This window comes from Calonectris borealis, chromosome 4, assembly GCF_964195595.1.
Source record: "Calonectris borealis chromosome 4, bCalBor7.hap1.2, whole genome shotgun sequence".
In the NCBI taxonomy this organism is placed as follows: Eukaryota; Metazoa; Chordata; class Aves; order Procellariiformes; family Procellariidae; genus Calonectris; species Calonectris borealis.
In genome coordinates this window covers 32,145,996-32,169,792 of record NC_134315.1, presented here as the reverse complement: position 1 = coordinate 32,169,792, position 23,797 = coordinate 32,145,996, and the positions used below count along the sequence as shown (strand labels likewise).

General features: G+C 39.8%; 1 protein-coding gene across 2 annotated transcripts; it reads left to right on the top strand.

Moving 5' to 3' along the window:
• The first annotated feature begins 302 nt into the window (after positions 1-302).
• Positions 303-17,176, top strand: LONRF1 (LON peptidase N-terminal domain and ring finger 1). Of its 2 annotated transcripts, XM_075149154.1 has the most exons (12): positions 303-1,015; positions 6,294-6,412; positions 8,851-8,973; positions 9,517-9,663; positions 10,122-10,359; positions 10,444-10,534; positions 11,359-11,473; positions 12,069-12,190; positions 13,372-13,530; positions 13,645-13,807; positions 14,201-14,353; positions 15,896-17,176. In XM_075149154.1, exons 1-12 carry the CDS (start codon positions 391-393, stop codon positions 16,052-16,054), a joined length of 2,214 nt encoding a protein of 737 aa, XP_075005255.1. In that variant the 5' UTR covers positions 303-390; the 3' UTR covers positions 16,055-17,176. The 2 variants fall into 2 exon arrangements, with proteins under 2 accessions (XP_075005255.1, XP_075005256.1); XM_075149155.1 differs by lacking the exon at positions 13,372-13,530 and having other exon boundaries at positions 15,896-16,658.
• Positions 17,177-23,797: the final 6,621 nt, after the last annotated feature.

Below are 23,797 nucleotides of genomic sequence, written 5' to 3'. Positions count from 1 at the left end.
GCGCGCATGGAGCGGTGTTTTGTAACCTCCTTCCATCTTGCGCCCGCCTCCTGCCCCGCCCCTCCGCGGCGTCGCCCGCCGCCAATGGCCGGCCCGCCCGGCGGCCAGCTGACGTCGCGTTTTATGTAAGCCGGCGGGGCGAGGGCGCGCGGCGGAGAGGTTTGAAAGGGGGGCAGCGCTGGGCGCGCGCCGCCGCCTCCTCGCAGGGCGGGGGACCGTGGCCCCGGGTCGCGCGCGCAGAGGCGCGCACGTGACCCCCCCTCCCCCCCCGCGAGGGTGCCTTGCTTCCTCCTCCTCCCCGCGCCGCCAGTGCCTCAGCGTCGCGCGCGGAGCCGAGCCCGGCGGCCGGAGCGGGAGCGCCACACCCCCCTCGCCGGAGCCGGGCAGCCGATGGCGTTCTCTCCCGTGGCCGTGGGCTCGGAGGCGTCGCCGGAGCCGGGCGGCAGCGGGAGCCCGGGCGAAGAGGCGGATGGAGAGAGGGAGCTGCTGCCGCGGCTGGGCGAGAGGCTGGTGCCCGGGAACCGCCTGAAGGAAGTGGTGGACGCGTCCTTGGCGTCGCTGTGCCTCGGCCCCCTCGCCGGACCTCAGCGCCTCGGGACCCTCGTGGATTGCCTGGTGCTGAACTACCGCCTGCGGCAGGGGCTGGGCTGGAGCCGGGACCGCGGGGCCGCGGCGGAGGGCGGGGGCGCGGCCGAGGGGCCGCTGCGCTGCTGCGGCTGCGGCAGGTTCCTGAGCGAGCCGGTCACCGTCCCGTGCGGGCACACCTACTGCCGCCGCTGTCTCCGGAGGGAGCTGCGGGCCCGCTGCCGCCGCTGCCGGGACTGGCTGCTGCCGGCGGGGGGCACCAGCACGGCCGCTGCCCCGCTGCGGACCAGCGTCGTCCTCAACCAGCTGGCGGAGAAGTGGTTCCCGGGCGAGTGTCAGCGGGCGAGGACGGGGAGCCGGCTGGAGGAGCTGCTGGCCCAGGGCCGCTTCCGAGAGGCCGTGGGCGCCGCCAGCCAGGCTCTGCGAGCAGGTAAGGCTTGTGGGGAGCGGGCTCTTCCTCCGCCCGGTCCCGCGGGCCTGAGCCGCGGACTGCCGTCTCGCTCCCCGCCCGTGTCCCGGCGGGAGCGTGAGGAGCCGGTCGCGAAGCACGGCGGGCTCGGGGGGCTGGAAGTGTGGCGGAGTAGGTGGGTGCGCGCTTCCTTCCTGCCCTTCAGTCCCTCTCCCCTGCTGCTGCGGCCGTCAGTGGTCGAAGTGGACCGGTAAAGAACATCCGAAGTTTTCGCGAGTTTGCGGAGAGGATTCAAGGAACCTCCCCCTGGTCTGGTGGAGTGGAGGGAACGATTACGGGACGCGCAGCTGTTCGGACCTAAGTTGGGCGTCAAGCCTGGTGGTGGGGTGCACTTCGGAGGCACGGAGGAGCGTCCAGCCTGGGCTTCTTCATGTCTTTTTTTTTTTCTTCCCCCCTATGCTTTCGTGGGACTTGTTTACAGAAGAGTTTGTGGGCTTTGTTTTGTTTTGTATTTAGTAATCGCTCTGCATGGACAACAGAAATTCTGTTGCTGTTATTTAACCTTGTTTCCTGAGAGAGACCTATTTTCACAGTCTTAAGTGTCACCAAGACAATTCCCAGCAGGCCGGGCCCAGTTGCATAAGCAGACAGGCATGGAGGGGGACAGGTTGTGTAATGGCAGTGACATCATAGGTGGGTGTGGTTGAAGTTTTATAATGTAGTGCTGAGAGAGGGTGCAAAGGCGGGAGGTAGAGGCACTCTTTTAGACTATCCTATATCGATCGCAAGCGATATGTCTGGTACCATGAACACTTGAGATACGATCAGTTTTTCAGAGTTTAGTCTTTGTAGAGGGAGTCAAATTTGTGTGATCGATATACCTAGATGGATCCAGTGACAGATTCCTTTGTTGTTTTTATTCGACGATGGATTTTAACACCTGGTGACCTCTGGGGTTCCATTTTAATTTGTGCCATTTTATTTCTGTTAAGAAATTTAGGAATTAATATTTTTACAGATTAGGTGTATTATGTTTGTATAGTTGTCTGGAGAAAAAAAACCAAAAGCTTGCATAAGTCGAATCCTTCCAATCTGTTCCGGGGGGATACGTTAGATCTAGTTCCAGAATAAACTGTTTTCAGTGTAGGTGGGACTAAATCTCAGATGTATTTTATATGCCTTTTGGCAACCTAATTTAAAGAGGTTCAGTTGCGGCCTTCAATTCTATGTTATTTGCCAGGGTGTTTCCAAAATGTAGGATATGGGATAGATGTGACCTGAGAAAGTGGCTGATCTATTTTAAATCTTGGAACTGCAAGAAGCAGACTTTTTTTTTCTTTGTGTGTTCTGAACGACAGCGTTGACTCATACAAGTCACAAAGAAATGGAGTCAAAACTCAGTGGCCTTCAGGGTACAAACTGATGAATATTGATCACAAATGTTTACGGGGTCCTGTTTCATGTTTCAAGATTGTTTTGAAAGAATAAAAGAGAAAATTAATTCTACGGACTCTAGTTAATCTTTCTTTTATGGATTTAGCAATACCATTTAGATACCTGTTGGGAAAAAATTTTGATTCCTTTTTTGTGAAGCTGCATCTTAAATTTTGGCTTTAAAATGGCTTTAAAATTTGAGAATAGTTATCAGCTGTGATGCTTATCCACAATTTTATTATTCAGTACATGTGCTAGAATTAAGTACTAAAAGCTAAGTTTAAGATCCTTTGTACAACTATTTCCTGTGTCTCCAGTCCTGAGAACTATCAATATTCCAAGTATTCTGGTAAAGATACTAAAGAACTTTGTGAATCAGAATGCAGATGTACATTAAATGTCAGTTTAGAGCTGTGCGCCCACAACTACAAATTGAAGGTGATTTCAGGCCAATGGAGAGCTAATCAATAGCTGCTGGTACACTTTCTATCTTCCTCCAGAACATGAATTCTTGAAAACCCTTAGAGGTGGAAAAGATGTAGTATAAGAAATGTATTCATGTTTAAAATCATTCATGTTCTGTTTCAGTGTTTCCTCACTGCTAATTCATCTCTGTTTCTTTTCAGTGCAGATGGAGAGTTAAAAAATTGTGATAAACATAAATCTGATGTCCTAAATAAGGCATTGGCACTAAACCTTTACTCAAATGGCATCTTTTCATAACTTTCTTACATTTCTTGAAACATCTGAAAGAGAGATATTTGCCATGGTGCAAAAGTGACTTTTGAAAAACATGAGGAATGTTAACATTCGTATGGTTAATATATTCCTTGCAGGGGGTGAAGTTAGTTAAAGGAAGTCTATTGGATTAAAATCCAAGTGCAGCTTGTCTTTAATCAAGTATCTTGAAACATACAGCTAATAGGCTTGAGTTTGGTCTGAATCACAGAGTCATTCCTGCTGGGGTGGGCCTCAGGAGGTCTGTTGACCAATCAATCTCCTGTTCAAAGCAGCATAAACACTGAGTTCAGAGCAGTTTGCTTAAGGCTTTGTCCAGCTGGATCATGAAAACCTACAAGGATGAAGATTCCACAGCCTCTGGGCAGCCTGCTCAAAGGTTAATTATCCTCATAGTGAAAAATTTTCTCCTTATTTCAAGTCAGAACTGCCCTTGTTTCAGTTATAACCATTGTCGCCCGTTCCTTCCCTTCCACCCCCCCCTCCCCCGTGCACTTCAGTAAAGAGTCTTCTAGGTAGCCTCCTCTTGGATTCTGGAAGGCTGTTGGGGTCTCCCAAGGCCTTCGGGAATTGTTTTCCACTAAACAAGCCTAGTTCTCTCAGCCTCTTCTCATGGGTTGTGCGTTCCAACCCCTGATCATTGGGGTGACCTTAGAGTACTGTATTAATAAATACTGTGTCCTAAAGGTTTTCTGCCTGGTGGTTGTGATGTGTGTGTGTCTTATTTTGAAGAATTTGGTATATTTTTAAGAAACATACAAAAAGCATGCAGGATCAGACCAGATATGGTCCATTTATTGGTATGCTTATGCTGACAGTAGCCAGGAGCAGATGCTTTGGAAGTAGTATTTTAAAAAAACTCATAATGAGTGGGATTTTATGTGTACACCTTTGTATACTTTCCTATAAATGTAATAATAACTAGTATGCACAGTTCTGCACTGAAAGTGCTTGGTGTCTTTTTTATTAAAGTCATTTGTCTTTGAGTATGCTAGAAGTGAGTGATTTCTGTATTTGCAATATATTGGGTTACTGAAATTGAAAATTCAAGCACAAGTTGTGTTTCTGCTCTCTTTAGTCCTTGGTCTAAGGATTTGAAATAGTTTTGCATCCTGCCTTTAGGTGGCAAACATTAAAATATATGCTGAAACATTGTAAAACGCTGTTTTCACAATTACAAAGCCTAGAAATGAAATTATGTTTGCAAAATTGGACATATAAATTTAGATCTTTTGGTCTCGCAAATGTTTAGATGCAATTTGTTTTATGTTTTGATCATTCATTGGCAGTGTTTGTGTTTTCATTGTCAGTGTTTGTGTGTGTTCAGCAGCAGAGCTGGATACCCAGTTCCTTGGTTTAGCCCTTTGTTTTGTACCAGTTCAATTGGAACCATGCTTTTCTCTTTGAAAAAGAATTGGACAAAATGTCCATCTGCTGTAAACTTGAACTCACATTTTTATCTTCAAACTACCCCTCACTCTCTCCCGAGAAAGAAAGGCTCAGGAGTTCCTCAGGTCATCTTCTACCCTTGAAAGTCTGAAAAAGATGAGCTTCCCCTGATGATGTGCAAATAGGTAGCTTATCAGAGGACAAAGACCTGCACTTACTGCTACCTCTGAAGAAAAGAATTTAGTTTGATACTAACTCTGCTGGACACCAAAGAGTCAAATACAACAGAAAAAACGGTCTGAAGAGTTTGATCTGAGCTCCTGCTTTACTAGGCTGTAACGATCACAAAACACAAAGCCACAGGAAGGCAGGCTTCAGAGTTCTGCTTGCAGAATTACCTGTTTAAGTTAGACAATTTCCCAGACTGTTAATACAAACATTTTATTATGTCTAAAATAAAATAAAAAACAAACCAGGTTTGGGAATATTTGTAGTTGAAGGGAAACTGTCAACTCAAAAGACAACACTTTAGTTTCAGCTGTTCAGCTGACAGTTGCTGTCAGTTTTTATTTTCTTAACCCTTTCTTTTCCATTAAGGTTTTTTTACATGTAGCACTGTGGATCTAAATACAAAGCATATGTTGGAATACATGGGAACATTGACCAGTCTGGCTTCCAAATGTAAAAAAAGCTAATGTTGGAAATTACGAAAATTTAAACCAGACATTTCAAATAGTCTAAGATAGAATATCAAATTTAAATGATCCCCTCCCAAGAAAATCTTGTTGAAACAAACTTAAAGAACTATTTAGTTGTTTACAGTATTGTTTACAGTAGACCAATATTTGACTTGTTTATCTCATTCAATGAAAAACACAGGTGTATTTAAAAAAAAAAAAATCAAGAACAAAGCACTGTGCTGGCATTTTTTCCAAGCAACAAGTACAGTTAGTTGTGTTATAAAAACCGTAGTTTTAGTGGCATGGAGACGGTTGTGCTTCCTATTTGGAGGTTGCTTTACTAAAAGCACAAAATGCTGTATGTTGAACATGAGAACTTGTCTTTACTGAACACATACTAATGCTTTCCCATTGCAGAAGTTCCACTGGTACAACTCCTTACAACAGGGCTGCCCGCTGGTATTAAAGGCTTTCTGATATTGGCTATCTCTTTTCAGACCACATAGTGATAAAGCCTAATTCTGGTATTTACTAGATGGATACCCTTGTGAAAGTGGCATCTGTATCTCCAGCCATAGTTGGAAGGGGTTGGACATTATAAAACCGAATGACAGTCTAAAGAAAAACTTGAACGTTTGAAAAAAAACTTTGTAATATTTAGACTTTTTAATACAAGTGCGGTGAATTCCCAGATTTCTGTGGTTTTGAATGGGTGTACTATAAAGCCAAAGTCTACTTAGTCCTCAATTTTTGTTGTCACAGCAGTACTGAGCAGTACTTTATTCTGTCAGCCTCAGTGTTAGGTCTTTTAAAATATATTTTCTCGTTGCTGCAAGATACATTAGAGGGTACAAAATTTGATCTTTAGCTTGAAAGACATGAGCCTGGAATTACTGCCACTTTTATTGGACATTGGGGGGTGGGAGAGAATGTACTCCAGTAATTTTGAAAGCATGGTACAAAAAAGTGTAGTTGTGACATATCACTATGAAAGCATATCTAATTAAAAATTACAAATTTCTGAATTATTAAAAATGTTACTTAATTTTTGTCTTCAGATTCCAGTGACTTGATGCTAAGAATTTACAGAGCTGAGTCATATGTTGGCCTCCAAGAATATAAAACAGCCATAGAAGATCTAAATTTTGTTATTTCTAAAATGCCAAATTGGCCAGAGGTAAGTTGATATGAAATTTTCATTTTTCAAAATCTGTGTTTATCTATAAAATTAATTATACTTGCATCAAGAACCTGGATCAGCTACCTTAAACATTATATTGTAAGACATGCAAAATGCTAAAAGGTATCTTAAAGTAGTTACTTATATGAGACAGACTACTGATGAGTATGGCAGATTAGAGCTGATGGACGAATCTACTTGGAACTGTTAATTTAGGCTTCATCAAAACCTTCAGGTATTTTCATTTCATATCACAACATGAGATGGTGTCTTTGGACGAAGGGTTACGTGCAGTAGAACTGACTTCTTGGGAAATATTGTGAAGTACTTCTGTGCTGTCTGTAGTTACTTGTTATTGATTATTTTATGTCTTTATAAGAACACCTTCATGTGTTCTCTTAAGAAAAGTTATTAAATATTTACAAACTTAACTTCAGCTTAATGTTATTTGATTGGATGGTTGGCTGAAATTGTGCAGCCAGCTTTAATTGCTTGAAAGCAGAACTTCTGAGGCCTGTACGTTTGGTAGCTTGATGTAATTGAGTTTAACAATTTCTTATGGTATGTACAATTTCTTATGGTATGTACAAGTTAGTCCTTTTAAAGCTCTGCACTTCCCTGAAGTGTTTATACTTCGATTGTATTTCCCAAAGTCAGAGTATTTTAAGCATTATCTGTTCCTTGAGAATATCACGAGATGAGTGAGCACTGTTGCCAGTCAGGACTAGAATTCTTGGCTCTGTTAAGTCAACATTTCTCTCATAGTTTTTGAGTTTTATTGGTAAAACAGTTCGCTATATAAATAGGACAACACAGTTTTCTTTTCCAAATGCTACCAAAGAGTCAAAAAATATTTAGCACAAGCAATAAATTCTTTTGCAATAGTATTGGCTAAAAAATGTAAGCATGTGTTTGGGGCCTTTTTTAGTGGCTCCAATACTTGGAGTTGGTATAGTTTATGGTGATGTAACCTGTAACAGCTGGGGTTTGGTGTTTGTTTTGTTTATTTGTTAATTTTTGTTAAGAGAAGGACACTTTGCTGTTTTAACTTGGAAAGCTTTTCTTCAAAAAGTCCAAAGAAACTCAGTGGGAACTGAGCTTTGCAAATAGTGCAGGCAGCTGGGGAGTCACTGGCCTTCAGAACTGTAAGATACTGCATATTGCAGCGCTGTCTCTGGGCACAGCAGGAGCAGCAAGATCTTGCCACACAAGGGGAGATAACTGCTGCTGTCTTGGTTTCTCCTGTGTTCAGCAGTTCCATGGCTGCTGCAAATTCAGAGAGCATCCTATTTTTCGCCTCTCGGCAGTGGTAGTCCTATCTACTTTTTTCTATATGTTTGGAAAGAAACCTCACTTCACTTAAGTGAGCTTGGTTTGATGGATTCCTCTAACAACTCTTATCTCTGTAGGAAAATAAACTGTCTGTGAGAGGAGGATTAGCATACTTTCCTTCTTCGGGATACATCTTAATGAAATTGCCCAAAGATGATGATGCATGCCCTCATTTGACAGCCTTGTTTAACAGACTCTACTCTTAATATTGGCAGTCGTTCTGTAGAAACTGCACTCTCGGGGGTTTTCTCGTTTTTGTTTTGGTTTGGTTTTTTTTTTAAATTCAGTTTTCTGGCCCATTATCCAAAATCTCACATACAACTGGACATTGTTGTTTTATCTAACTTTTGTTTAATAACTGTTGTTTTTATCTAACTTGTATTTATATTACTGAAAATGCAACTTTTTAAAAATTGACATAAGTTGGATAAGAGACTTCTCAGTTCCAATATCATATAGTTATACGTAGGTTCAGCAAAATTCAGTAGTCTTTTCTCTCCTTTTTTTACAGTAAACAGATTTTTTTTTTTCCCTAGCTGCTGTCTAGTGTTCAAGAATAAAATATAGTTGGAGGAAGCAATTCCAAAAGTGCATTGTTTTGTGTTAAGAATATAGATTAAGATGTATGTAAGGGGTGCATGGTTGTGTGGATTGTTTTCTATGTAGTTACCCTTCTCCTGCAGGCTGGAACCATAAGGCTTTTAATGAAACAGAGGGCAAAAAGGGTATCCTGTAAGCTGTTGTTTGAGGTTATGTAATAATTTGCATTGTATGTCCCTGTTCTTCTCCTCCAACGGTTCACAGAAAGGGGAAATTAAGGCCTTTTGTGAATTGCGCGCTAGTCAGGTTTTTAACCCTTCATGTAAGCCAAAGCAAATCAACTGGAAAGAGACTAACACTAGCTTATCTTTTCAAACCCTGTAGGGGGTGTATGTCAGACAAGGCATATAGATCATCCACACTGTGCGCAGCTGAAGTTTGTTAAGAGCTACATTGTTTTTGTCATGGAGGGTTCTAATGCTAACTCTGTTGTAATGCCTGTAAGATGAATACAGCAGTTCTACATAGTCTTTATAAATGTCTTCATGGTATCTGTTTTTCAGGTCTACTTCCGGAAAGGAAAAGTGCTGCAAGACTCTGGCTTTGTAGGTGATGCCTTACAACTGTTTCTACAGTGCTTAGCCCTTGATGAGGACTTTCTTCCAGCCAAGCTAGAAGTAGAAAGGGTAATTTTATTTATGAAACTGGATTACTGTCTCTGACTTGGTTCCTTTATAAAGCTCCCATTAAGGTAGACTTTGAGCATTTAAAAATCTTCAATACATACAGAGAAGGTTGAGGTGGCAGATTAGTTCCTTTCAAGAGGTATCATACTATGTTGAAGAGATAAAACCTGTACATTAGGACTAAGTATATGTTTTGAAGTACATATGCTTTTGAAGTTACTAAATGAAAATCTAGAAAACTGGAAAGCAGGCAGCAAGTTGAACTCTGTCATGCCCAGAGCACAACAGTTTTTCTTTGATAATAAAAATTTACATTGAAAAAGCTGCATGATAATGAATTCATAATGTTTAACTCTGTTTGAAGAGCTCACTTACTTGTAGTAGAAAAGACTTCTAGTCTTCTCAGTTACTGCTTAAATAAAGCTCTATTCATGAGGATAACTTAATATAGATTAAATTCTTATTTTTGGTATGTAGTTTTATGAAAAAGGATCTAAACATAGCTTTATTATTGTTATGAACATTTAGCTGTTTGTTTTCTAGACATTGTGTGATGTGCTGTCACCAGAGAAATTAGGAGAGAGTCTGAAGGAATCTGCTTGGAATTCACCACATATTCGAAATAAACCTTTTATACTTGGTTCTGAGGTGACTGAGTCTTACAGCAACTTACAGCTTTGTCCTGAGCAGGTAACAAAAACTATAGGATAACTTTTCTCTTTGGCTGATATGCAAACATCAGACGTTCTGACATCTTTTATTTGTCATACTTTCCAGCCTAAATGCTGACTTTCTGTAATTGGCTAAATAGGAAGAAAAGAACTGTGATTTGGGAGTAATGTATTTTCATTTGGAGTGTTAGACTCCTCATTCCAGTGAACTACTTATTAGAAGGTACTGAGATTTGATATTAGTGACTTCAAAATAGAGAGAAATACAGTTTTTCTTCTCTTTGAAGCAGATGAAGATTTTTAAATTGTTAATGCAAAGCAAATTTGAATATTGGCTTGACTTACCCAGTTCCTCTAGTTAACTAATGAACTAACTGTGGCTATCAGTTTAGCTTATATATCTTTGCATGTTCACATCTGATATACTTAGATTTGTGTTACTCTTTAAGTACAGTTCTGTTCATCTTACTATTACAGAGTTTAGGAGGATCAGAGGTACTGGAGCCTGTCAGTGGAAGCTTAAACCGTGCACAGTCTGCCCATGCTCTTAACTCAACAAAAGACCTTGCCAAGGAAGATGGCTTAAAGAGAGTGTCTTCTGAACCCCTTCTCTCTGGCCAAGAAAAAGGTGCTTTGTTGAAAAGAAAGCTTTCCTTTTCAGAACAGGATACAGTTGTATGTGAAGATGGAAGAAACAAACACAAAAAGCAAGGAGGTAAACAGGCACTTACTTGGAAATTTGAAGTATTTACTGTCTTGTGCCTTTCTTTGAAGGAGTATTTGTCTTGCTTTTCCTTAGAAAGTACAAAAAGGGACATGACACTGGCTTTTGGAACAATTCCAGGGGATTTGATTGATGTATCAGATTTTGAGTGCTCTCTATGTATGAGGTAAGATTTCCTCCTTGATGCAATATTTCCGTTATAGATGCTTGGCAACGTATCTGTTACACATACAAACTGAGGTGCTTACGGGTTGTGATGTGTTCTCATGCCGGTCAATAACTTTCAGCCTTCCTCTATCCCTGCAGTTAAATGCTTATTTAAATGTGTCACTTGCTACAGTGCTATATAATGCTGCGTTATTTTAATCAAGCTGCCCTTTAAATTAAACTTGGTGTTGTTAACTGGTAATCTAAAAAGGACAGGATCTTTTGTGGTTAAATGTTAGAGTTTTTTTCAGTCAATAAAGCTATTTAACTTATTATTTTGGGAAGTGTTTGTCTAGGAGATGTAGATACTTCAGAATGTTAGTCTACTTAAATGTAGCTGATGTATTTGAAAGCTCTTATTAAGTCATCTTGGTTTTCAGAGTAAATACCTTAAAACATATGGTGTATACTAAACTGTCCATAGTTATGTTACTAGTATGTAATACTGCTATTAATACTGCTATCAAAGAATCACTTAATTTTGTGTATTCTGAATCTCTATGTAGCAAGACCAAAATTTTTGTACGTTGGGATAAATGTTTAGCTATTTAGAGTGTTGAAATGTGTCCAGATTCATCAGAAAACACAAAAAAATGAGTGGTACAGTGGTAAATGGAAACAAACTGCACTGTAGGGGAAAAAGTAGAATAAGGAGACATGGGATTAATTTTCTCTACTTTGTTATGGTATAACCAGTGTTAAAAATCAAAGGGGTCAATCACTGACTTTTTTAGCAAAACACACACTTGCCATGGTATCTAACTTTTAATAACTTTGTTTCAGGCTATTCTTTGAGCCAGTGACAACCCCTTGTGGACATACTTTTTGCAAAGGTTGCTTGGAACGCTGCTTAGACCATGCTCCTCAGTGTCCACTCTGTAAGGAGAGTTTGAAAGAGGTACTGTTTCTCAGTAGAGCTCACAAATAGAAATATTTTATCATTTTAAAGGCTGTTTCACTTAAACCCAAGAACTTGGATTCACTTGGGTTACGGATTGCTGCTAGAAAGGAAAAACTTGAGACAAACTTGGTCAATACAAGTTGATTAGGTTTGCCTCAGGGTCTTAGAGGTTTTGTGTTTCTGTGACCATCTACTTTATCGGTGTAATTAAATCCTGAGTGTTTGTAAACTTTGGTAACTATTCAGTAAAACCTCTCTGTGATTTCTGTACACTTTCCTTATTTGTATGGCTGTATAACCTGGGAAATGAATTCTGTCTCTGGTAAGCATAGAAATACAAACTGAGTTAGACGTTCGAGTTGTCAGACAGTAAGAACTAAAATAGAGAATCTCATTTTCAAATATTAGAGTAACATTAGGTGTTAAGTAATGAAACATAAGAACTTCAGAGCTGTAAGTTTTCATGGGTTTAAATCTAATCTATGACACATTTCATATATCATGGTTTTAAATAAAAGCTGCATTTTCTCAAGTCTTTTGTTAATATATATGAAAAGAAATATTAATATAGGTTTTTTTAAATTGCTTACAGTACCTTGCAAGCAGAAAATACAGCATCACAGAATTGCTGGAGGAATTAATAATGAAATATTTATCTGATGAATTATATGAGAGAAAAAGAATTCATGCTGAAGAAACCGCTGAACACTCAAAGTAAGCTTGCTGTCTTTATCTAGAAGACTTGAGAGATTAGTATGGAAATCCTTTTTAGAAATGTTTTATCGTTTTTGTGATATTATTAATAATGGCGTATTATGGATGTAAGAAGGAGTATAAAGACATGTTAATTTGGTGTCTTGAATGTGTATTTCAGGAAATTAACAGTTTTTTAACTAGTGTGGAAATAAAAAAAATCACACTTTGATAGCAACAATGTGAGGCTCTTAAGTCCTCTACAAAATACGTTTGCCCTTCTGTTTCTGTGTGCACTGTCGTGGAACTTCAGTTTTAGTTTTGCTGCTGTTAATGGAATTGTCCTCTTGAGTTGGCTGCAGAGTCTCAGATACCTGAATTTCTTTCAAAGCAGTTCATGATAGACATTAATTGTATGAAGATAGATGTGATGAAAAGAAATTTTTTTGTAATCTTGATGTTTATCTCTAGTAGAGTTCTTCAGATATATAAACCGTCATGTATTGTAGATATGAATGTTGGAAAACTTCTTAAAACTATAGCTCATGCAACTTGCGTAACAGAATCCATACATTAGAATTATGTTTTATAGTCTGAAAGGTATTAAAATTAAATACCTGGTAATGTTCCAATGCTAACTTGTTTGTATCAACTATACATACTTGATAAAATAGCATGAAAAAAAAATTTTGTTTTTCAATTAGGCCTACTGAGGCATATTGCAAGGTAAAAATTATACCCTGTGCTTCTTGTGATCTGGAGTCCATCATTGAAAATAATCTAAATGGTGACCTAGCTACTATGTAGTTACTGCTACATCTTTTTAGTTCCAGGAAAGCTGTGACTCTGAGGGCATAATGGCTTGTATGGCTCAAACTAAAACAAAAAGGAAAAAAAAAAACCCTAGCACCCCTGTCCCCAAAACAAAGCCCTTCATTCACTGACTAGAAACTCACTAACTAGGTAACTATGAGGTTTACTGTCCAGTATGTATTCAAATCAGTACATGGGTATTCAGTCACTGTTATTAGTATGTGTTTTTATTGGTTATGAAAGTTACTACAATGTGCTTATTATTAAACTCTGAAAAGAGTGACTTGTGACTTCAGTTACAGCAAACATACTGAAAAAAATGTATTGTCTTGGCATAGTTCAGTGATTAGATTCTTAAGCCACAAATTTCTTTTGATGTTCTCTTGAAGCTTGACCAAGAATGTTCCAATGTTTGTTTGCACTATGGCATATCCTACTGTGCCTTGCCCTCTACATGTGTTTGAGCCAAGATACCGACTAATGATTCGTAGAAGTATGGAAACTGGGACTAAACAGTTTGGGATGTGTATAAGTGATTCTCAAAATGGGTAGGTTTACGTCCTAATTCTAAGCTTCTCATCTCTTATGTCTTTTTTTTTTAATTATAAAAAGTGTCCTTTCAGAAGTGTGTAATCACATTACTGACAAGGTCTCTTTTCTAGTTTTGCAGATTATGGATGCATGCTGCAAATTAGGAACGTTCATTTTCTACCTGATGGACGGTCTGTTGTTGATACAGTTGGTGGAAAGAGATTTAGAGTTTTACGGAGAGGAATGAAAGATGGTTATTGCACTGCAGACATTGAATATTTGGAAGATGTTAAGGTACCCAGAATGCTGTATAAATACTTAGTAGTATTAATATCTCGAGATTTTTGCTTGATTTGTTCTTGAGAGCTCCGTTTCAAATTTTGAGGTCCCTAGACCACTGGAAGATTCAGTGCCAGCACGTGGGAGAAATGGAAGCTTAGCTTAATTTTTTATCACTATAAAGCAGCAAAGAAATACTGTGGTTTTTGTTTGAACAATAGTTTGAAGCTGTAACTTTTTAAAATATCATGGGACTTCTTTACTACTCAGTCATTAGCAATCACGGTTTAGGAGAATTCAAGAAATGTATCTAAATATAGTTGAAATTGAATGGGTTTTGATTTTTAGCTTAAACACCTTAATTGTTTCTTTATCTCTAATGATATTTTCATATCGTTCCTCCTATAGGTTGCTGATGAAGAAGAACTAAAGAAACTGAGGGAACTTCACAACTTTGTTTACAATCAGGCCTGCAGTTGGTTCCAAAACTTAAGAAACAAATTTCGCACTCAAATTCTTCAGCACTTCGGGCCAATGCCTGACAGGGAGGAAAATATACAGGTGAGACATTTAATATCAATTATTAGGTGCTTATTTCTAAAACGAAAACTAAAATCCGTGTTGTTAACTGCTAAACATTAAAAGAAAAAAAACAAAACTTTTTTCCCAACTTTGAAGGCATAAGGCTTGCATCTTGTTTCTCTTATGATGAGCAGCAAAAGGGAATTCTGTCACTGTTCAACAGTTTTTGCAGGAAAGGATGATAGGCTGCTGTGGAGGTAAAACTAGTAAACTGAGAACACCTTAAGTTCCAGTAGCATTTTAAACTGTTGGTTTGTGTAAAGCTGTTAGAATTCAAATGGGGAAAAAAAATGTATTTTCTTCCCTGTGACACGTGCAGGTAGTAATCTTTGGCAAAGGGGTAATCACAAATAACACCTTCCTCCTTTCTGAGCTAGCGCCATAAACTGCTGCAGTTGCTAGGATTTGACAAATGTTTCTTAAGAAACTAGCTGCATCAATCTATTTTAATGGTTGTTACAAACAATTAATGAAGGTTGGTGAGATCCTGAGAGAGTGGAGGCTGGAGAAAAGTAACATTTAAAAACACATCAAATTTGGCTTTCAAAGTGGAATTATATATGAAGTGGGATCTTATGAGAGCCTGTACCTCACCTATCTGCTATATACTTTTATGAGACTATATTAACCGATATGGGAGGACTGTAGATGCTGTGGAGGCCAATGCATGAATTCAGAAGTTGATTTTAGAACAATTTAATGAAAAAACAGATTTAAAACAACATACTAGGAAAGAGGAGTAAGTGTGCAAAACCAGGGTAACTAGCTGGGCTACAGTTCTGTGGGTATGTACTTGAGATTTATAACAGAACGCAAATGTGTCAACTGTGTGGAAGGAAGTAAATGTCTTCATGGAGTGTACCACTACCAGTAATATTTTTGCAAGTCATTTGAGGTAATTGATCTTCTCTGCAGTGATAAGACCTCTGCTGAAGAGTGTTATGTCCAGTTCTGGGCATGACATCTAAGGCTTGGTGTAGAGAATTGAGTAAAGCACAGGAAAAAGTTACATAGTATGTTTTATCAACTTAGAAGAAACTCATTAAATAGTCCTGCTCTAGTCTAGGAGGTAATGAGAAGGGAGTGGAATCGGGAGGTGATAGAGGAGTCCTTCAAATATAGCAAAGACAGTTGTAACGAAAACGTTAGGCTTCAAGAATATTCAAGCCTCAAGACTAGCATGACAGGTAATGGATTTAGTTTTCATCAGGGAGGTTTGTTATTAGGTGACTGTCTTATACTTAGACACCTTTTCCCAAGGAAGCTATGAGCTTCCTTTGTTGTCTTAAAACTAATTGCTTTATCAAGCCTAGTTTAAGTGTACTTTATTTGATGACTCAGTTGGGGAGGGATCAGAAGAGATCCCTTCAGAACCCTTTTGATCTCATGGATCTGGAATTCTCTAGTTAGTATCAAACTTTAAACTTGTCTTTGTCATTGACAGCTTTGTCTTTTGATGTCTTCGTGTTAGTCAACTATACTACATTGGTTATGGGTAACCAACTTATCTTTTATTTTTAGGCAATGCCGAATGGTCCTGCTTGGTGTTGGTGGCTTCTAGCTGTTCTCCCAGTAGACCCCAGATATCAGCTGTCAGTTCTCTCCATGATGTCTTTAAAAGACCGTCTGATAAAAATCCAACATATACTCACATATTTTTCTAGAGACCAGTCCAAGTGACTAACCGCCTGGGTCTTCCTGAAAAGTTACTCTGTTCTGGTTGTAGTAGCAGCTGGAATTTTTGCTGCCTTTGCACATCTAGCACTGGTTTGAGAAGTGTAATGGAACTGCTTTTTCTCTCTCCTCCCCACCCTCCCGACTTCCTGAACCTCGTGGTTCTTTGAATGCACATTTTCTTCAACTACGAGAGAAGACCACTGATGATTGCACAAAGTCAATCCAGCTAGATATGTTTTTCACATTATCTACATTACAATTTGCACTATGTAGAAGAGAACCTTTTTGAGACTTGATAATTTTAGCCACTGACTTTTTAAAGCTGTGGGAAGTGCAGGACTTAAGGCTGACAGTCCAAGTTTACAACATTGAGGAGGTATTAAAGGTTTTGCAAATGTTTGCCTCATACAACTGTTCTTTTGCTGTTTGCACAAATATTTGAAATATAGTACTGAATGTCACTGTTGGATATTACTACTCTTGTTGAATTATCTTGACCATGGATATGGCACAGATTTTTAAGTTATCTTGTAAATGTATGCATCACAAAACAGGTGACATTATGAACTGTATGCTGAACTGAGAGCCAATTTTAAGGATCAAATGCAAAAAAAAAAAGGTACTTCTGTCTAAAAATACTTAAACTGTGAATATGGTTTACATACCTAGGCCTGTACATGTTAAAGAGGAAACTGAAAACTAAATGATAGTACCAGTTACATTTCTACTGGGCTTTTCAGGCTGGCTGTTCTTCCAGAGCACACGCTTAGTTTATAGAGCTTAGAAGAAGAAATCTTAGAGCGTGCGTGTGTGTATTGGGGATTGTGCATCCAGGATTTAAAAGCTTAAAGTTTTATTTGAACTTTTTAAGTTGGTGCAAATGTGAGTACTATGCCTTATTCATATCAATAGTAGAGCACACTGCAGTGGCAAGGTTAGCATCATGCTGCCAATAGGTACTTTTTGTAATTAAAGGTTTGCATATTTGTGAATATGTCTGATACTGGCTTTCTTGTATGTAAATCATTTGTAAAATATTTCTTAAATCTTGCTTTTGCTAATATATTTAATTTTCAATAAAAGCTAAAAGTTTGTAATATTTTTAACTTTATCAGAAACTAAAAATCACTTTCATTTTCCATATGCTTCTATTCTGGGATCTTAAGTACATCCAGAAGCAGCTGTTCAACCTACATCAAGGTTGTGGGCAATTCATGATGTAATTGGTATGTACATAATCTGTTTCTGATTATAGTACCTGTCTCAGACTGATTATTGGTCAGACAAGTTTTTTGCTGGCGCTTTTGTATCTACTTTGTTTGAATTAAGGTAGTTTCAGGTATGAAGTTTGCATGTCACAAAACTTAACAGTTTTGGGAAACTGTTCTTGCAGAACAGTTAGGTGTTTCACAGACTTGCTAATCAGATGCTCTGGCCGTGTTCTCTTCTGGAGTTTAAGGCTTGAGATGTTACAGGCAACCCAAAATCTGCTGGGTCGTTTTTAATGTGGGCTTTTATCTAGGGTAAATTTCCCCTTTATTGTATGAATAAAGCCCTGGATTAATATTTGGAAAGCTTTATTTGCGTAATAAAAGAAGAAAGGGGATCCTCTATTTCTCCACTTCGTTATAACCTTAGAAGCTTAATCTTTGTATCACCGTGATCTTCTTAAGAATGCAAGTGACAGAATTTTTTTTTTCTGGAGAGCAAAAAGTCCCTGTAACCAGGCTTGAAATACCCAAATAATCCAGTCATAATTTTTTTTTTTTCTTGCAAGAGCTTTAATTTTGAAATTGAGTATTCCGTAGTTTGCTGGAAGATGCGGCTTCTAGGTGTTTTTATACATTCCCATGAGTTTTTAATAAAATAAAAATTCAGATAAAGTGTCAGTTGGCTTGCACTGTCCAGTGCATATGTAAATTCTACTTTTGGAATTGTAAACCATGTAAGAGAAGATTTTTATTAAAAAGAAACAGCAACAAAAAAAAAGCAAAGTTACTGTGATTAACACATGCTGCATTAAGACTGATCGTAAGTACTACTCTTCAGTAACTATGCTATACACATAATGATTGTAGGTGCTGTTGGGAATGATATGAAATTGAGAATGGGGAGGAAAGATTTTTAAGAGGATTTTTAAGTTGGAATTTTTTCAAGTGGTTGTTTTGTGGACCAGATTTTGTCACTTTGTGCAGTTAGAATGGGGCAAAACAACAAGCTCGCCTGAATGTTGGCATAGACCTTTCAGTAAGAATCTTGAAAAGAGATACCATGCTGTACTTTGTACATAGTGGTTTGAATTTGGGGAGTACTTCCTTATTCTTGTGATTATTTTTTTTTTTTTTTAATTCCTTCCTCCACCCCCCCCGCCACATCACACAGCAAGGGTTCTTTAGCTGTCGAATGATTAAACAGCAACAGACTAAGGACCAAGTTTGATCAACTTACATTATTATAATAAAGTTGACAATCAATGTAATTAAGCCTGAGTGGAATGCGAGCAATCTAGGCATAAGCGAAAGAGAGAAGGGGGAAGCTCACTTGCTGTGTAGGCAAGGTACAACACTGTTAATGATTAGTCTTGCCTGATGATGAGCAACAGTCAGAGAAATTGTCCTTATGTCATGACAGAAAACACGAGAGGTTGAAGTCTCCTTTGCTAGGCAGTGCTCCTGGACCAGCCAACGAGAGCTACCCCAAGTCAGCGTTGGGGCACCTTATTTATGGGATTGTGCCTTCCCTGTTCAATCATATGATTGACAAGTTGATATAGACATGTTCTTTACATACGTGTGAGAACGAGGTAGATGTGTCTCGAAAGATTGGCGATCTGTAAACAGCTATACAATAAATTGGATGTGCATGAATGTTAATGTGAGAAAGGTCATAAACTTCAACCTGAGGGATTGGAGTCAGTCTACTGAGAAGTATCTGCCCAAAACTGATGTGTATTTTTCAAATCTTTCTGGCAAGGACCTCTTTCCAGTTTTGTGGCCAGAGATCTCATTGAAATTCTTAGTTCATGATTAATATTCACCTCCAGTCTCTTTACCTTAAATTACTCTTACCAAACATAATTTATTGTAACAACTTGGTGCCCTGAGTGAGAACCAATGAACTTCAGGTTCAGAAACTTCAGTTTTCTCGGTGTAAAATGGTGACTTCATGTTTCTCCATCTAATTTGATTTTTCTTTTGGAAATTCGCAAATACACAAACTTCATGCATCACATTCTTTCTAGCAAATGGTTTCTCTGTGGGCTTTTACGGGTCCCAAGTTTCTTTAAGGACAATATGCAAAGATGGCTGTAAGATACGTTGGTGGGGGTGGCTATGAAACTTTAAGTCATGCTAGAACATTAGTAGGGAGAGATGTTTGCTCTGAACCCCATCAAAGAGTAGGCCAGATTTAAACATTGCTAGAGGCTTTACAAGACACAGAAGGACAGTATGCTCATCCTCTTGGTTTTATAAGTCATCTAACCCATTCCCAATTTGAGCTCTGTCCCAGTGGGTGTGGGGTCAGTACCTGCTAAATACTGAAATTTTACAGTAGCCTCATTCGCATTGATTACAAGTGAGACAGGGTAGAGTTGATCTGCACAACTGAGTTTTCTGAACAACAGCACAAGGGAGACTTGCAGTGCAAGGCACTGCTTGCTTGATGTTATCAGCTGGGGTAGGAACAGTTCCCGGAGAGAACGGTTGAAGCTTTGGCTTTGAGCAGGTCTTCAGGAGTGGTAGACAAACCACAACTGCCTGGCCCACACCTGACCAAGTCTTAGATGTTGCTCTTTCAATACTGTCTTTGACTGTAGAAACCTGGCTATCTACAACAGGATTTCTAATGGGAAGAAGGTTGTTCCAGTTAGTGAGTAGCCATGAGATGCCTGTTTAAGGATTACTGTATCCATGCCACTTGGTATCGCACTGAAATCTGTCCATTACCCTCTCATTTATGTGCTTTTCTACGACTAAAAAAAAAAAAACCAAAGCTGTAAAATGTTTAATGCTAGGATGTAAGTTATTCTAAAGCCTTTACCAAAACAAAGCAAAATAAAGAGTCCACCTGAGTTTTGAGCCTTGATTTGGTGAAGTTATACTTCCCTGGATGCTCATGACTGTGACTGCTTTTACAAGCAAAGGCCAATAGCAGGATTTCACCATGGATTTAAAAACATAACTGCACTAGAGATAGTACAAGTGGTGTAGCTTAAATGCAGTCAGGAGTGCCTGTGAGGATGTGGCAGGCTCTCTAGGACAAAAAGTTTTGAATATCAGAGAGAAAGAAGTTCGTAAAGAAGTCTTTATACTTCTAGTTGAGGGGGATTGTTTTGTTTGGTAAGTTAGATGGAAGAATGTCCTACATTGGAAATAACTTTTAAAGCAGACTGAATATGAACCTGTACTAGCTAGGAAGCTGGCCATTTACTAGATGTTTAAGTGCGTTAGAAAAGGGAAATGATGTAATGGGAAACTGGGGACAGGGAGCTGTGCTATATTAAGACAAATACAGTCACTTTCCAATCCAAATAGACATTCTCTGGAGCTTGGCATCTTAAACTACTTAATTATATCATCCATTTGCGTGAGTGTGGGTTCCTTGTGTTCAAGAGCTTTCTGGTCTGTCAGCTAGGAATGTTTTTATCAGCATAAAGAGCTATACAAGGTGCTTGGCAAGGTGGGCTTTGACGCTGCTCGAAGGTGGTGGTGGTTGTTTGGGGGGTTTTCTTTTTTTCCTTTTGTTCCTTTTTTCCCCCCCCTCTTGCATCAGATCTTACTTAGATCTGACAGAGGGCTACTTGTGGGGGCTGCCACAGCCCATCCTCTTCCCTATGCCAGTTGATCGGATAGGTTTATCAGACGCTTTGGCCTGCTGCCCCTGGCTGGATGAAACCCCGGAGTCGCGGAAGCTCCAAGTTCTGTGGGAGACAGCCTGTTCTTTTCTGTGAAAAGCTCTGTCCTTGGAAAGACTTGAACTTGGTGCTTGATATTCTCAAGCATCTGTTGAGCTTCTGGCAATTGTTTGCTGTGCTATTTTTCTATCAAGATATCCTTCTACTAGTGATGACATCTGTCATCAGGAGGGGAGAGAGAGAGAAAAGCTGTTATAGTTAATTCTTTTACCAAGTTCCATGCAAATACATCTTAATTCCTTTAAGAAGTTTTGAATTTTACCTTCCATGGGGAACAACAAATCTTGTCTTCTCCAAGTCTAAGATCTTCTTTACACTCAGGGCATACTCTTCAAGAAGTCCTTCAGAAAGCTCCCAGTCTAGCTGAAGTGTTATTTCATACTCATCGTCATTTCCATACCGAAGAAAGAGAATGGGATCTGCCTAAGGCCTGCTACAAGACTCCTGAGGCAGAAACCCAAGGCTCTAGAGGCAGCTGCAGCACTGCCATGGTCCAACCCCTGTTGCAGTTATTTAAGGAAACAAACGGAAACAGTGAAAGGAAGAAAGGGGAAATTAAGATCTTCCCTTCCCACAGATCTCCGCGTGCCTGTGGTGATTAAAGCACTCTTCTAAGAAGTAAGGGAAAAGTTAAGTTTTGGTCCTTTCCCCCAGAAGAGCGGGGATTAAATTGCTTGTACCCTGGGTGACTGTTCTAACCTGTAGAGAGCATGTTATGTTTTGAGTGGATAGGTATGCTTTGAGAGCCTGGCTGGAACGCTGACTTTGTGTATCCTCATGAGGCTTCGATGAGTAACAGGCTGTTCTGCCCTGTCAAGATCTAAAATGCTTCTGCAGAAGCACAACAGCAGATGTTTAAGTGGCTTTAGGTCCCTCTCGCTCAAGTAGCCCTTGCACAGCAACTCTAAGGAGTTTTGAATGCACACGCTTGGTTCTGAAACGGAACAGGGATTTGGGAACTGGGACCGCAACCCAATTCTAGAGGTACTTAAGCTCTGCAGGAAGTTCAGGGTTTGTGGTTTGTTTTTTTTTTTAAATCAACCCTGTGTGCAACTTTAAAGTTCTCCTCTTGTACGTACCTTGAAACAAGTCTTGATTGTTCAAACAACCTTTATACCTTATTTTTGTCTGAGCCCAGAAATTGAGCATTCTCACGTGTAAGCTTTTGGAAGTTTTGAACAGGGTAGTGTGCTCTGAAAATGCGTATGACATGCCTACTGCAGTGTGATCCAAATACCGTGCAACAGGCACTTCCAATTTTATTTTAAAAATGGCTTAAGATTTCTGACACTATTTGCTAAAGAAATCACTAGGGCTGTGAGAAAAGGTTCAAATGCCCACTCTAGCGAGGGAACGGTCATGATTTTTCTTTGGGTATGAATTACTTGAATAGCTTTCAAAAAGAAAGGCTTCAAAAACAGGGAGTGTCTTAATGCCATCCCCAAGAAGTCTAGATCACATCCTCTCCTAGGTCTTCAATTCACTTTTTGCAACTCTCCACCGGCAGGGGATATTAAAACCGTGCCTTCCGTGTCCCGGCTAGGTCCTTTAACCTTTGAATGGAGGACAAATCAGTGGGAGCCATGACTGGCTTTCCCCTCGTTTTTACAAAATAGTTTTTTGGTTTTGGGGTTGGCTTTTTTTTGAAATGAAATGATGTTATAAAGGCTGAGCACCAGGTGCCACTCACCTGTACCTGAAGCAGTCTAGGATGTAAAACAAGTCCTGCCTTCAGCACTTCTCTCTGCTAAATCTAAACAGCTCCTTGCTGATATCTTTAAAGAACATATACTGTTAAGCAGGTAACTCTGCTAATTAGGACATTATCTAATCCAGGGTCCTAGGTTCCACAGCAGGTGCTTAAAAATCAGATTTTCATTACAGGCATTCCAACTCAATTTAAAAAATGCAAATAAATTTCAGTAACCCCTCTATGTAACAGATAAAAGCACTTTTTAGTTAAGAATTTGTTGGGATAGTTTCTAAAATTGGACAAAAAAGGCAAGTGCTACAAGAGCAATTTCTGGCTGAAGAAATTCTCAGGTTATTGCATCGATGTAATGGATGGAATGCTGAACCAAGGGGAAGTATTTTCATTTCACAGCAAAAGCTTTGTGAAGAACTTCCAGCTAAACAACTAAACAGCTGATAGGCAGCACTTTGGCTTTTAGGACAACTCTATAAAGTCCTTGCAGATACGATAGACTTTGTAGGTTTCGTCTGCTGATCACAGCAACACACTGTTAATGCTAGCTGCTGTGACTTAGTCCTTCTTTGCAAGGCAACTGCTCAAGCAAGGGTTTGCTTCTGAGAGTTCAGTATACACTGCACAAAAAAAACCCAAACCACCCCCCATCCAAAAGCTGCAGAACCATCTCTATGGCAACTAAAGCACTGAGCATGCTCATGCCCAACGTAAACTGGCACAATTTTACAAATGAAGTTAGTATAATCAGGGTGCAAGTAATGTGAGAAAACTATCTAGAGAAAGTACAGAATATTCCAGGTGTAACACTCAAATCATTGTCTGTTACTAATTTTGATTGCATAGGGGAAGACTGTACGGAGAAGCAACACAACACAGCGATGCGGGTGGAAAGGGAGGCACAAGTGGCTGGCTGCAGTTGTCTCTCCCAGCGTGGCGCCAGGGTAGTCAGGTGACTCACAGGCTTGTCAGGGTGATGACCCATCAGAGCCAACACCCAGCGTAGCGCTGGGTAGGGAGGGGACGCATAGGAAGCGACACCTTCACCTCTTGTGCAACTTCACCCCCAGGTGATGTGTTGTTGGACAGCTGAGCTAGCAGACTGCTGCCACCAGGAGGAAGAGGT